General features: G+C 43.2%; 1 protein-coding gene across 6 annotated transcripts in view; it reads left to right on the top strand.

Moving 5' to 3' along the window:
* The window catches only part of Sema5a (semaphorin 5A), a 447,885-nt gene that overhangs the window by 372,340 nt on the left and 60,510 nt on the right, over nucleotides 1-15,035 (top strand). For all 6 annotated transcript variants that reach the window (XM_048813988.1, XM_048813984.1, XM_048813985.1 and 3 more), the window contains 2 exons: nucleotides 6,964-7,145; nucleotides 10,097-10,240. In XM_048813988.1, the coding sequence (XP_048669945.1) occupies nucleotides 6,964-7,145; nucleotides 10,097-10,240 (326 nt within the window). The remainder of the gene's footprint in view (nucleotides 1-6,963; nucleotides 7,146-10,096; nucleotides 10,241-15,035) is intronic.

Here is a 15,035-nt window from a genome sequence, read left to right as displayed (position 1 = left end):
AATCCAAAATTTCTGGTATTCCCTAATATTCAGGAAAATACCATCTCCCCAATGCAGTAGCTGGTATGTGGACATTAACCCATTATTACCCTGCCTATTATGCTTAGAGAACAAGCAAGAATTATTTCTGAGTTTTGTGTGAAACCTACTAATACAGAAGGAATAGGGAACTAAGGTTAGGCTGGTGTCTAGACCATGTGTTCAGGGTCATGTGAAGTCATTTTGAAAGGATTGCCCCATTCAGCTCATGGTGTCCCCAGGGATTGGCAGTATTGCTCCCATTTAGGTGATCGAGGAACTGGGACGCAGAGGTCTTTAATTAGATTGCCCCTCTCACCGGTACTGTCAGGGACCACACAGTACTCCAGATTAGCTCTCCTCCAAGGTGCTCTCTGTATAATGCATTTGTAGAGCTGGACTAACAGATGAAATTCAACTAACATCAGGACACGAGACAAGCCTTCCTGAGGAACATGTCCAATATCCTGTTTTGTCACTATCTATGGCAAAAGGTACAATAAAATCTGAAAATAAATAAAGGAAGGTCTACTAATTCTGAAAATATACCCAAATAGAAATTATAAAACTTTAGTCATAAGAGGATAAAGGTTTTAGTAGAGTAAAAATCTAAAGGTGTACTGCAGGGAACTCTGTACTCACCAAATAAATCTACATCTTGGTGAGTTGAGAATGAATCATTTGAACATTAATGATGAATCAAACATAGGATTATAGGTTATGCTTAACAAAAATTGGATCTTCCTTATTTAGAAATTCCTGGGTGAAGGGGAATTAGCTATTGCACAACGAGGAGTGTATGATGATACAAATTTTATTTCTTTGAGACTCTCACCAAGAAAGGATCTCAAGAATTGCATTACAGAACAACCTGGCTAAGATCACAGGTTCTGCACTCAGCTTGTTTGTACTAATTCTCAGAACTCTTAGAACCAGAGTGACTGAACAAATTGCTTATCCCACCTAAGCCTCAGCTTTCTACATCGGGAGGCAGACACCGGATGTGGTGTAGAGTGTGAGGTGATTAATATGTGTACATACTAGTGCTTGGAGCATACTAAACAGATGATCCCTGGTACGTGCTTTATTATGGTTTCAGATTTAATGTATAATTATATAAAGCACATACGCTAAAGAGAAAGTCACTTGAAAAAAATCTGGAAGAAATCACAACTACAAAGAATTTATTCTAGATAATTTATTCCACTCCCCAGGGCTGGGGACCAAACCAGGACCTTGTGCATGGTGGACAAACGCTTTACCATTGAGCTATATCCCCGTTCCAAATGGCTTTGTTTCTTATTGTCTGTTTAAGGAAAGCTAAGAAAAAGAAGATATGAAGAAGAAAAGCTAAAGAACATACCCCATTATTCATAATTCTACTTTCTAGGCAGATTCTTAAAATTATAATAGAGTCAAAGCCAACACAAGTGCACGGCTTAATGCAGGGTGTAGGGTCCTCATGTACTACTCCCATGCTTCTCTGAGGATTGTCAGTTCTCCTAGCTCCTAAATGTAATGGGACCAACTGCAAAGGCATTGGAATGACTGTTGCCCCTAAAGGCTGCAGCTACCCCAGCCCTGGCCAGACCTGAAGCCACATCTCTACCTTGCAGAATTGCATTCACTCTGTGCTCCCACTAATGCTGCGTCTGATGCAGTTCCCTTCCTTCCCAGTGTTTTGTGAGGATCTCTGCTCTGTTCTATTGGCCTCCTCCCTCTTCATTCATTATCATTTATTTCAAATTCTTCTTCTCTCTTTCTCTGTCATCCTTATTGGTTCATTCCCTGCCCAGGCATATACTTGGAAAAGGAACATTTTCGTAAAACCCAGTTATCTCAGGCCAGACCTAAAGGTTAAAAAAAAAAAAAAAAATCAAACTCACCAAGAATATCCAGGCATTGCTTCCAGGTGGGAAGCAGGAGGAGATCATTTCCCTGGGCCACCTAGCCATGCTTAGAGACAATTTGGGTCGTCATAACTTGGGGTGAGGTACTATTGGAATCTAGTGGGAGGAGACCAGGATTGTCACTGAAGATCAAATCATTCTACATTGCTCAGGACAGACTCCCACCACCTGTGTGTTAGTCATTCATAGTGGTGACTAAAACATCTGACAAGGACAACCTAGAGGAGGAAAGGCTTATTGTGGCTCATGGTCCAGAGGTTCAGTCCATGGTTGGCTGGATCCTTTGCTCTGGCCTGAGATGAGGCAGAACAACATGACAGAGGAAAGCTGTTAGCTCCTGGCCGTCAGAAAGCAGAGAGGAGGCGGGGGTGGGGGTGGAGAAGAGAAAAAGACGGAGTGCACAAAGTCATGCCCCTCATACTACTACTGCTTCCTCCAGCCATGCCCCATCCGTGGATAGTTCCACCCAGCAGTCCATTCAAATTATTGATCCATCAAATGGATTAATCCATTCACCGTGTAATAGCCTTCACAGTGTGTCATTTCTCTCCTGAACATTGTTGTCTTTCCATGAGCTTTCAGAGAAACATCCCAGATGCAAACCGTATCACTCTGCAACAAAGAACTCTCTATCTTGCCCAATGTCACTAGTGCTGATATCCAAAAACCCTGAACTAGTGGGGAAAAGGGCCCTCCAGTATCCCTAACTACTCCTCTAGATGACTACTTGTGTAGTTGTTAACAAGTTAAAAAACTTCTTTGAATCTTAATTTTTTTTCTGTAAACATAGTATAAATGGGCTGTAATCAGTAGGATTGCATATGCCTAATACTAATAGAGTTCTTTGGGGGTAGGACCTAAGAGAGGACTATTTTCATCCTGCCACACATCAAGAGGTGACATTTTCAGGTCTGATTCTGCTGCCTTGTTTGGGAAGGACACTGCGTGAACAGGTCTGATTCTTCAAACCTTCTCCTCTTGCTCACAAAGTGGTGACGGATGCGCTGAACATTGCCTCCTTATATGCCAGTGTCCGAATGGAAAGAGAAGAGTTTCTTCCTCTTATCTGAAGGAAAGTGATTTCTGGAAGCTTCTTGCAATCTGCTTTTGAGTCTCAATGGCCCCATTTGGGTCACATGTCTATTCTTAGATGTACTACTGTCCAAGTGAGGAGCCACTGGGGGATGTAGGAAGGCAGAGCCCACAGCGGTGAATTCCCCGGGCCTTCTTCAGTTCAGGACTGTGCCTCTCACAGGGGCTTCATGCCTCCATGACAGCAGCTCAACAGAGCTGCTCCTGTCCAGGCTGCAACCCTCAAATGTCAGCAGCAACCTTAGCCACCCCTCGGGTCTGCAAGCTTAGTGTGTTAGTCAGCTTCTTTATTATTATTATTATTATTATTATTATTATTATTATTATTATTTATATATGACAGCAGAATGCATTACAACTCTTATTACACATATAGAGCTCAATTTTTCATATCTCTGGTTGTATACTTAGTATACTTACACCAATTTGGGTCCTCATACATGTACTTTGGATAATAATGATACATGTACTTTGGATAATAATAATAATAATAATAATAATAATTAATAATGATTAATAAACATTCAACCATCATTAATTACCCCATGCCCCCTCCCTTCCCCTCCCACCCCTGTGCCCTACCTAGAGTTCATCTATTCCTCCCATGCTCCTGCTCCCTATCCCTCTATGAATCAGCTTCCTTATAGCAAAGAAAACATTTGGCATTTGTTTTTTTGGGATTGGCTAACTTCACTTAGCATTATCTTCTCTAACTCTATCCATTCACCTGCAAATCCCATGATTTTACTCTCTTTTATTGCTGAGTAATATTCCATTGTGTAGATATGCCACATTTTCTTTATGCATTCGTCTACTAAGGGGCATCTAGGTTGGTTCCACAATTTAGCTTGTGAATTGTGCTGCTATAAACATTGATGTGGCTGTGTCCCTGTAGTATGTTGTTTTTAAGTCCTTTGGGTATAGACTGAGGAGAGGGATTGCTGGGTCAAATGGTGGTTCCATTCCCAATTTTCCAAGGAATCTCCATACTGCTTTCCATATTGGCTGCACCAATTTGCAGTCCCACCAGCAATGTATGAGTGTACCTTTTTTCCCACATCCTCGCCAACACTTATTGTTGTTTGTCTTCATAATAGCTGCCATTCTGACTGGAGTGAGATGAACTCTTAGAGTGGTTTTGATTTGCATTTCTCTAATTGCTAGTGTTAGTCAGCTTTTTAATCACTGTGATCAAAATAGCTGACAAGAACAACTTAGAGGAAGAAAAGTCTGTTTTGGCTCGCAGTTCCAGAGGTTTAGTCTATGGTTGGCCCTGGGGTGGAGCAGATGAACTTGGCAGAAGTGCGGGTGGAGGAGTGCTGCTCAGTTCATGGAAGCCAGGAAGCAGAGAGAGAGGAGAGGGCTGCAGGGAAGAGGCACCCTTCCAGAGCTTAGACCTCCTCCACCTCCTCCAGCCACGTCCCACCAGCCTGTGGTGACCACACAGTCCATTCAAGCTAGGACAGACTGACCAAGACACAGCTCTCATAATCTAATCATTTCACTCTGAATATTCTGGCATTAACACAGGAGTCTCTGGGGGACCCCTCATTTCCCACCGCAGCACTCAGGTTACGCACAGCTTCCTGCCCGGTGGGTCCTGGGGCCATCTTCCCCCCTTGGAGGTTTCCTTAGCTCGGCACATACCTCGGCTCTTGGTGCCTCATCTAATTCTCTTTATAGTCTCTTGGATTGTGAGTTCTGTTTCCTGCCAGGACCATGACAAGGACAAGTTCTTCGTCCCTGGATTTGTCATCTTTGGTACCCCATTTATGTCATAAAGATGGGTTACTTTCAGGTTTATAGTTTGTGGGACTCTTTTTCCTGACGATGAAGTCATCTTCTGGAAGTTTCTGTGTTTCTTCTCCCAAAATGTCTAGATTGAAGTCTAATCCACAGAAACACAGGCCTGCAAGGGAGGAAGAGGCATTTTATGTTAGATTTTAGGATGAAGATAATGTGTTTCACCACTTGAATGTTGGTATCTCGAGTTACCATGCTGTTCTGGTTATGTTTGCACTTTGCCCTATTTAAAATTCCCCTGTTTTTAAACTCTTTGGTTTTCTGCATCACTTGGGGTGAACTGCCACATGTTGTTTGTTAAATGTGTGTTAAGGGTCATTAGGAAGGACGATCACCTGCCCCTAAGTCACACACAGCAGCACCATGGTACCCGCTTGGCACAGTCCTGCCCTGTTCATCCGTTCACCAATAGCCAGCTCAGCAGGAGACACCTTGTATTCCTGAGCAAACCCAATGAGCCCCAACTGTCCTCAATTAAAAACAAGCTATGAAGTGTTTTCAATGTGAAAGTTCCCCAAATAGTAGGAGGTCCCTTGTCTTTTTATCTCTAGTAAGAACTCTTGTCACCAGTTTCCGTCCCAGCAAGACACCTCCAAGCCAGAGGCAGACAGACACAGCTAAGATTTGGGGACCCTTGAAAACTGAGTTCCTTATAGTCCAGACTTGGTCTTGTCTGAGCCTGAACTTCATTTGCATGCTTCCAGGGAGGCAAACAGGTACTTTATTTGTTTGTGAAGCCAAATAGAACTGTCTCGGGCAGGTGTGTGATACTGTCAGTGTCACTTCCAGCCTACACGCACCCTGTGGGCACCACAGTGGAAGAAAACTGGCTTTGCAGGGCTCCCCAGAGCACCCCGCGCCCTGTCCCTGACAACACAGTCACAGCAGTAATGACAGGTGTGAATAGTCAGAGTACTATGGACCTGTATTGTGTAAACATTGTACAAATGTTCTGTCTGGTCACCAATATTCCTAGATGCCAGTTCCATGGTCAGTCAAGCCACTGATGCTTTGTATAGTACAAGCAACAATGGCACTGTTCATGGATTAGGCAGTGGTCTGGGTGTAGAGCATGTGAGCACTTGTTAGCACAGGCCTGCTTAAATCACAGGGAGAGTAACTACAGATCCGTCATGCGTGTATGCAGGAGTCTTCTGGACAGGGGAAAGAGGAAGGCCATTAAAAGGGTGGAGAATGAATGTGGAAAATCCCCAACAGCAGGATATTTGCTGCTTTGCCAAGAGAATCTGTCCAGTTGGTAGTTTGAGTCCACATGGCAGGCAAGGCTTGGAGCAGCAGCATGGTCTGCATCCAGGCAGGAGCTGCAGATGGACACCACAGGGGCCGGGGAATGGGCATGTTTTCCTGGTGGGCAATGGTGGGAGCACTCAGCACTTGGCAGCCGTGACGCTCTTTGTCACCACTCGAGCTGCCCTCAGCCTCAGCAGTCCTCGCCAGCTCCTTCACCTGCACCGTCTTCACCTGAGGGGCCAATACAGTGTCCATCCCAGATCCCAGATGCTTGTTGACTGTTCCCTGCTCAGGGACCATAGCCCTGGCCGTGAGCCACATGGGACTTTGCAGGTGGTAATGATACATGTGGAGCCCCCACTGGCCTGCAGAGTCCCAGAGGCTTGATTGGGTCCTGGCCCCAGGAGCTGCTGCAGCTCCCGTTGCCCATGGACTCTCAAAGCATGTGAACCCTACCTTGCCAGGTAGAGGCGCCCCTGGAGCTGGGTGGGTTTCCATAACTACTTCACCAATGTTTCATTTTTAATAATGTACTTACACAGGCAACAGGTGTGTACCTTTGTGATGTTTTCACTCCCGTTAATCTTGCTCCTTGGATTTCGCATATCAGGGGACCATACTTCCCAAACCCTATTGCCAGGTCAGGGGCATCTTTCACTCTTTCATCCCTTCCTCCTCCTTTCTTTCCCTCATTTTTCCTTCTTCTTTCCTCTGTAACTCCCTCCCCAACCGTTGACCCCAGGGCTCCACTTTGACTTGGTCCCTCACACATCCCTGTAATTTTAGAAACACTCCGTGGGGTTCTGATGTCTCCAGGGCTCTTCCAAGGTCACTCCGACTCGCTTGCAGTTTAACACTTCCCGGCACTCTCACTTCTGTCTGCTCCTAGATCAGGAATCTCACTGTGGACGGGCACTTTGGACCATGGTCTCCGTGGACGCCCTGCACGCACACGGATGGCACTGCTGTGGGATCCTGCCTCTGCCGGTCCCGTTCCTGTGACAGCCCGGCCCCCCAGTGTGGCGGCTGGCAGTGCGAAGGCCCCAGCATGGAGATCGCCAACTGTTCCAGGTGCGTCCCCCAGACTGCTCTGGTGTACTCAGGTGCTGGGGCATTCGGTAAATCATTCCTAATGCACACCTTTCCTAGGAGACAATGGGGGGCGAAAAGGCCGGGGGACATCCACCTCTTAAAAATTACGGGGTCTGGGGAAGAAAAAATTAAATTATAAATTAGAAGGAATTTAAAACTACAAGTTAGATAATAAATCTAAACCTGTTCATATGCTCATCATTAGTGTAGGGAAAATATTACTAATTTACGCAGCATGATTGGATTGGTTCCGGGGTGTGTCCATGTTAGTGAAATAAACTATTTCTGCAATACATAGACAATCATCCCCACTGTAGAACAAATATATTAGGTGGAAGATAGAAGAAGCCAAATCTTTTCATGATCAGAAGTCTGCTCTGTAGTCAGAGCTCAGGTCTCCACTTAGTGACACTGGGCTCTGGGTGACCAGGAGAACACTTCAAATAATGTGATCCATGGAGTAGGTTTCCTGTTTTCTTTGTTAAAAATGAATGAATAAATAAATTTTATAAAGCTACACTAGTTTACGTCTTGCCCTGCTCCTGTAGCACCCTGTCCACAAACATCAGTACATCCTCTGAGACCGTCTTCAGGCACCCTCCTTGCGTGTACACTAATGCAGAATGTTAAAAAGTGTTCTTCTTGTCATGAGCCCATCTAAACATGCAGAGAGCATGTGGACATTTGTCTATGAAGTCACAGACAGAGGAAATTCTGTGGGGGGAATCAAACTATGCAAGAACCCTGGACAGGAAGTCTCAGCATGCCCTAGAGAAGGGATAAGAAAGGGGACATGCAGATAGGACAGGTGATGTTGGCATCTGCTGACAGTCTTTGCAGGGTAATTGGCTCACCCACAAAGTTGAAGGAGCCATTTGGGGCTGCAGAGATAAGATTGTACAACAGAAGGCACGGGCACCATCAAATTGTGTGTTGCCTGCTGTCCACACTCTAAGAGGCCACCATTGATGACAGGCAGAAACTTCATAAATGCTGCCAAGCTGCCATCATCTGAAGATTACCATAAGTGGCTGATGTCCTTTCTATACTGCTTAATTACAAAAGAGCTATCTGAGTGCATTGTTGACTGGTTTATTTATACATCTTCAGTGTTTATTCTAGTCAGAAAGTCATTATCTAAGTTGTCTTGAAATACAACGGGTGGTTATTTTAAACTTAAAAATCAAATAAGCGAACCAGTTCTAACAATATTTTAAACACATAAGTGAATTGTCTCATACACACTTAATCATTGAGATGTTCCAGCTGACGATATGTGATTAGTCTGTGATGCTTTTTTGGTTGCCTGCTGCTGTGTCTACCACTGGACAGCATTTAGAAGCATGTCAACCCAGTTCCATGTAGTGAACACATACATTTACAATTGCATTCATTTATTTCATCACTTATTCTGTGTATTATAAGAAGAATATATCATAAAATTCCACATTTGTTAAAATGTTTAGGAAATTAAGAATTTCAAAACAATTTTGAAAGCAGTGTTTTCAGCATCATCTAACATTTATTTTATATGTAAATAAGCTGAATATTTCAATTAATTACTTGAGTAATTTGTAAGAATATAGTTAGAGGGTAAAGAAACTAGCTAATTATTTTTAAGAAAAACATGGAACTCTTACTTTGATTAAATTACCATAAAGCAGCTTTATTATAATATGCACAAGGCTAACAATGTAGATTTTATTTATATCACTGCTAAGTTTCAGCAAATAAAGTGGGGAATATTAGGTACACTAAGAAACTTCTTTGAGGAATTTTCATTTTAGATTGTCTTAAAGTTAAGGTTTAAATTATTATTTATACCTGTGTTTTTAGTGGCATAGTTGTGGACCTGGTGTTTCTAAAGGAATGTACAAAGTAAAAAGCAGAGAGTTTAAGTGATTCGATTTCCCCACCCTGTGGAAATACAAATCCCATGGGTGAGGTTAGGAGTGCCTATGGAAATCCACATGTGGTACAGAAGTAGAACTCACTCCACATGCACTAGACCCTCTACATGGGAGTTCGAACTCTGCATTTAATCGATATCTGAATACCTAAAATCCCCAAATACCTACAATTTATTTTTTAATATCAGGGAAGAATAGCTAAGGGAGATGTCTAAATTATAAATGACCATGAATTTAGGCATTTTAAGGAAAAAAATATAATACTGAAATAATTCCTCTTGTTGTCAATCATGGTTTATTTTATAAAATCATCTAATTCTACTTTTATTTTATAATTTTGTCTATCTGCATTATTGTATGTCTGTGATGCATAGAGACAGATTCATGTAATTTGCACTCCTTGTTTATGCTGTTTATATTTTGTCACTTTTCAAGGATCTGAACTTAAATGTTCCTCCTTCATTTGTATCAGAGGTCTGACTTGACACCTGAGCCTGGTAGCACTCTTTGTGCACACGATGCCCTCAGGAGGGTTGCTCACTCTCTCTGATGTTAGTAGATCTGAAAGGAGGTGTTGGTAGAGTTTTAAATGACTCTTTGGTTCCCAGCTGCACTTTCCAGAGATGATAATGGATGCAATACAAGTCAAACAAAATCACAAAATCTGGATATTTAGGGATTTACTTCTAATTGCTTTTTAGTAAAATAAACTATTAACATTTTTCATGACTAAAGTTTCTTAGTTTCGTGACACCGCTCATTTAAAATGATTTACAGTGTGCTTAAAATTGCATTTTTAAATTTCCTGTCTTACCTCTAAAATCAGATGTCAAGGAGTAGGGGGCTCACAGTCATTGAAGTTCCCCTGACCCAGCCCATTCAGGCCACCCTGGCATTCCCTCTCCCCAGGGGCACCACAGTCATGTGGTGACCCAGGGCCATGTGCATTTGCGGTGGGTGCGCAGGGGCTTGGACTCTGAGCCAGTGTGACCTAGTGATTGTGTGGCTTCTTTTCCCTAGGAACGGAGGCTGGACTCCCTGGACCTCATGGTCGCCCTGCAGCACCACCTGTGGGATCGGCTTCCAGGTGCGGCAGCGGTCTTGCAGCAACCCCACCCCCAGGCATGGGGGCCGGGTGTGTGTGGGACAGAACCGTGAGGAGAGGTACGTGCCAAGCTGCCCAGCAGAGTATCCCCAGCTTCCTCCCATTGGTGTGGTCAGTTTCCGTTTGGATCGAGCTGAGCTTATCTGTGGCATCCCTTTTGGTTGAGCTGAATTATCCTCTTCCTTTTGTGACATCTTTATTTTGACCAAAACCTCCTATTAAGAGCACTTTTCCCATTCTGCTGCCTGCATGGTTGGGCTGGCTCAGCTGAGGAATTCCCAAGGCTATGGAGACACCCAGGCTGCAGGCCTCTCTGAGATGGGCTCCTGGAAACTCAGAAAATGAGTCTGCTGGAGAACGATCATTCTTGAGAGACCTCAGCTACACCAGTCACCACAGCTGCAATTCCCAGGAGAACCCAAAAGGGTCAGGTCCAGGTGCTGTGGGGCAGGTAAAGTAAAGTTTGCATCAGAACAAAATGCAGCAGCTGGAATACAGGTGCAAACACACTGAGGCTTTGGTTGTGTTCACAGCCACACACTAATTGTTAACAAACACCCTCGGGGAGGATGCATCGGACCTGAAGTGGGGATTCTTTTCCATGTGCATTTTAACCTTCCATCACATCACAGCAGTCTGTCAGTTTAGTCTTGGATCTAATCATTTGTTTCTTCCTTTAGAATGAGAGGTTTGTTTTCATCCTCATAATTCATAGCTGTGATCATTAAATCTTTGTTGTCTTTTTAATGTGTGTTCCAGTTTGTCACTATTGGGAGAAAAAAAACACATAGGTGAATTTCACAGAACTTTCTGGATTCTTATTCTGCTGTACTGACATCAAGTTATTATTCCAGTGCCTTTTAATGAAAAGGTAGTAGGCTTGTATTTAGTGTCATGCATTCCAAAGAATGTCTTACAAAAGCACTGTGAATAGTTATTTGTGGTGCAATTAGTACTTACATATTAAAAAAATAAAAATGAATACTAACAGGCTTGCTGTGTGGACAGTTTTCTCATAGGAATTTATTACAACCTGAAATCAACTAGGGAGAACCATTATTTCTTCCCTCACTGTGTTGCTCACTTACCGAATAATATTTCATTCTTTTGAATAGGAGGAAAAGGAAGATGGTCATGTTTGAAATAGTCCTGTGAGAGGGTCCTGTACGGGTCTGTCATTTTCCATCTAACACCAGTTGAGAAGTGGGAAAGCCAATTATAGAAAAAATGTCTCCACGCTATTTATGAACCTTGTTAGATTTAAAACTGATGGGAAGTTTCTGAGTGCTGGGAGTTGTCAGGTAGTGCAGTCCACTGGGCAAAGACATCTTCATTTGTGCAAAGGCTTTCCTGGAGTCGAGGTGCTGCCACAGCATAACAAGGTGGACAGGAAGACGCTGCCCACCTCTGCGGCCACAGTATGTGCACGCTCTGTATGTGAGTAGCATTGTTCATAAAGCTATGCTTGCAGAAAAAGATCTGGAGAAAGAATGGCCAGTAGTTTGGGGCCATTACACTGAAAATGTTCCTTATTTCCGGAAGACTAATGAACATCTTTTAGGGCTGGGTATGTGCTTGCTTACTGGAGGAAAACTTAAGTTCAGCAATGAAGAAGCAGATGGTAAAGACAGAGACTGTATAATATTTTCATGAAATTGAAGTCTCTCTACTGAATAGTCTTGCTGTGTGAAAAACCAACCAAACAAAGAACAACAACAACAAATTAAGTATCTGATAGGCTTTCGTCTTCATAAGCAAAAGGTTCTTAGAAATCTCTTTGCCCTGTTGCAAAAGAAGTCTCTCCATATAAGTAAAACCAAAGGAAAACTTTGCTCATTCTGACAATGGAGATATTTGAGATTAGATTAAAGGAGACCATGATCTCCATGGGAAGGTACAAAGTTCTAAGGAATAGGCACATTAAATGATTAACAAGATCATGCTTATTTAAAAACCATCAAACCTAAAGAAATCCTGGGTGACCAAAAGTGAATAAATTGATTTTCTCAAAAAAAAAAAAAAAAAAATCCCTGAGTTAATGCCAGGATCACAGTTAATGACTTTGGGACAAAAATCTCCAATGTGTGGGAGCTTAATTGTATCAATAGTCTCTGAAATTTTCACACTACGTTTAAAAAAATCAATAGATAAATAATATATCTCACTTATTGTTTTCATATATGTTAGCATGTATGGACAGTTTATTTTCTTTTTATTCCTTGGATTTTCCTGAGTATCCAAAAAATTAAAGGCACCAAGAGGGCCACCAATGGATAGAAGAAAGGGACATTGTTATAAATATTATCAAAATGTAGATGTGATTGTATGTATTACTTTTCGCCTGCTGTGTCATAATCATTCCACAAACTAAAACAACCAGGGTTATTATTTCACGGTCTTAGAGGGACTGGTGTTCCTACAGAGCTTACCCGAATCCTATGCACATGGCCAGTCAGGGTTGAGTTTCTAGACACATGACCCTCCCCTGCGTGGTCTTTCTCCCTCAAATCTGTCCAGGAGTGTCCTCCAAGATGGCAGCCCAGTCCGAGGTAACGAAACCGTAAGAGGACCCAACGCTTGCCATATTCTATTGGTTCGAAGTCAGCTACAGGCCGTCAGGATGAGGGGGTGCCTCAGGGTGTGCATGTCAGGGGCAGGGCCATCAAGGTCTCCTTAGGGTCTTTCTGCCACAAGTGATCTCTGTTCCATTGTCACTCATGCCCTCCACATGCAAAATGCCTTTCACTTAATCCCAAGGTCCCCCAAAGTCTTATCCTATTCAGTCATCTTCCCCAAGCCCAGAATTTTACCATTCAAGTCAGTCTCAGACACGCATGAGGCTCCCTGGGTGCTGGGCCTCTTGGTCTGCCATTCTCTAAACGAGAGGCAAGTTATCACTCGATATGCAACAGTCGGGCAGGGAAAGGATGCCAGCAGGAGATGTTGCTGTTTAAAAAGAGGCAGATGGAAAGAGCGGAAAGGTCCTGGGAATGCCGGACCCTAGCCAGGCAGGCCTTGGGAGGTGCTCAGATGAAGTTTGGATCTGCCCAATTTGCTTCCGTCTACACAACTGGCTCGTCCCTATTTTCTTAAAGGTATCAAGCACCTGCAGCCTGTCAGCCCAATTGCCAGTGCTGTGCTGGGTTTCCCACAGGCTTTCATTTAAATGGTCTCTTTTAATCCAAGCTGGTGGTATTTTTGCTAAAATAACCTTCAGAAGAACTTTATGGCTCTTCATGGGTTTCCCTGGGGTCTCCCCACTGGACAGAAGCCACACCTGCAGATCCCTAAGATAGCCCTACTGTGCCTTCGGGTGCCCCAGCAGCCTGGGAGACAGAGCCCTCCTGCTCCTAGGGTCCCCCTGTGACCAAGAGGATCCCTGAGCCACCCCTTGCTTGTGACATCTTAGAAGGATGCTATGCTTGAACTCCATGTTACTCTGATTCTCTTATATTTCTGAGTTTTCGCAGTAATACCCTTAGCTTTCCCCTGAAGCCAGCTTTTCCTGATGGTGCTTAGAAGCTGTTTCTTAATTTTGGCATCTTTGGCATCAGGAGAAGCAGGTTCCCAAAAACCATGCAGCCTCTGTTTGCTTTGTTGAATGGAGTGGCCCTCAATTCTCTCTCCTCCTACATTTTACTGTGAGCAGCAAGTGCTGGGGCAGCACCTTGCACACTGTCCTCATGAGTTTCTGTAGTTGTGTGACCCGCTTGGCTACAGGTTCCTCTTTCCATGATTATGGTAGGTAATCATTTTGGAAGCTTTCTACCTTTGGATAACTAAGCTTTCCCTTCTTCCAGTCTCTAATCACATGCTCCTATCTCCTTGTTATTTTTATTGTAGTAAATTACAGGCAACGTGAACTAGCCACTTACCCACTTTTAAGTGTATAGTTGACAACTGTTAACACATGGATAGCGTGGTGCAGCCATAGCCTCCCGTCTCCATAGCCTTCTCCTTGCTCCTAAGCAGTGTATCCCCATCCTAGCATCCTCTAACCCCTGGCAACCTCCAACCCCATCTCTGTCCATTTGCCTGTTATTATCTGCATTTCATGTAAGTGGAACCCCAGTGTTGCCCTTTGCCATCTCTCTTGGCTCACTTAGCATGATGGGTTCAGGTTCATGGACATTGTAGTTGGACCAGAATCTCATTCCTTTCTTAAGGTAGTATTCCTTTCTTAGTATTCAGCTGTATGGCTGTAAGTGCCTTTACTTATCCATTTAGCCATAAGTGGTGCCCACGTGGGCTATTTCTACATTTTGCATATTGCCAAAAATGTGATGATGAACATTGGTGTACAGGTATCTGTTCAAGTTCCTGTTAAATTCTTCTGTGCATGTGTCTAGGACTGAAGTTTCTGGGTCGTATGTTAATTCTTTGTTTAGCTTTTGGAGGAACTGCCAAAGAGCTTTCCACTAAGATCTCTCCATTGAACATTCTTAACAGCGATGTATGAGTGTTCTAATTCTTCCAGATTCTTGCCAACATTATTTTCTTGCTTTTTCTATAGTCGCCCTACTGTGTATAAAGTGAGTATAATAAAGTGTATAAAGTGAGTCTTATCATGGTTTTGATTGGCATTTCCCTAATGACTAAATGTGCTCATTGTTTATATTATTTGAAGAAATATCTAATTGAGTCCTTTTCCTATTTTCTAATTGGCTTGTCTTTTTCATCATGCAGTTTAGTTATTTATCCTAGTTTGTTCTAAAACCCTTGCTGGCAGCATCCTCAAATCCAAATTTCTACTAATAGGCTTTACAAGTTGATTTAAGCTTTCTCTATAATGTTCCTCAAAATTCTTTCTTCTACCTCTTCTCTGATCCCAAAGGCACTTTCCCCATTTGGGGG

Source organism: Marmota marmota, unplaced genomic scaffold (genome assembly GCF_001458135.2).
Source record: "Marmota marmota marmota unplaced genomic scaffold, marMar, whole genome shotgun sequence".
In the NCBI taxonomy this organism is placed as follows: domain Eukaryota; kingdom Metazoa; phylum Chordata; class Mammalia; order Rodentia; family Sciuridae; genus Marmota; species Marmota marmota.
The sequence above is the reverse complement of the archived record's forward strand: the minus strand, read 5'-3'. Positions and strand labels throughout refer to the sequence as shown.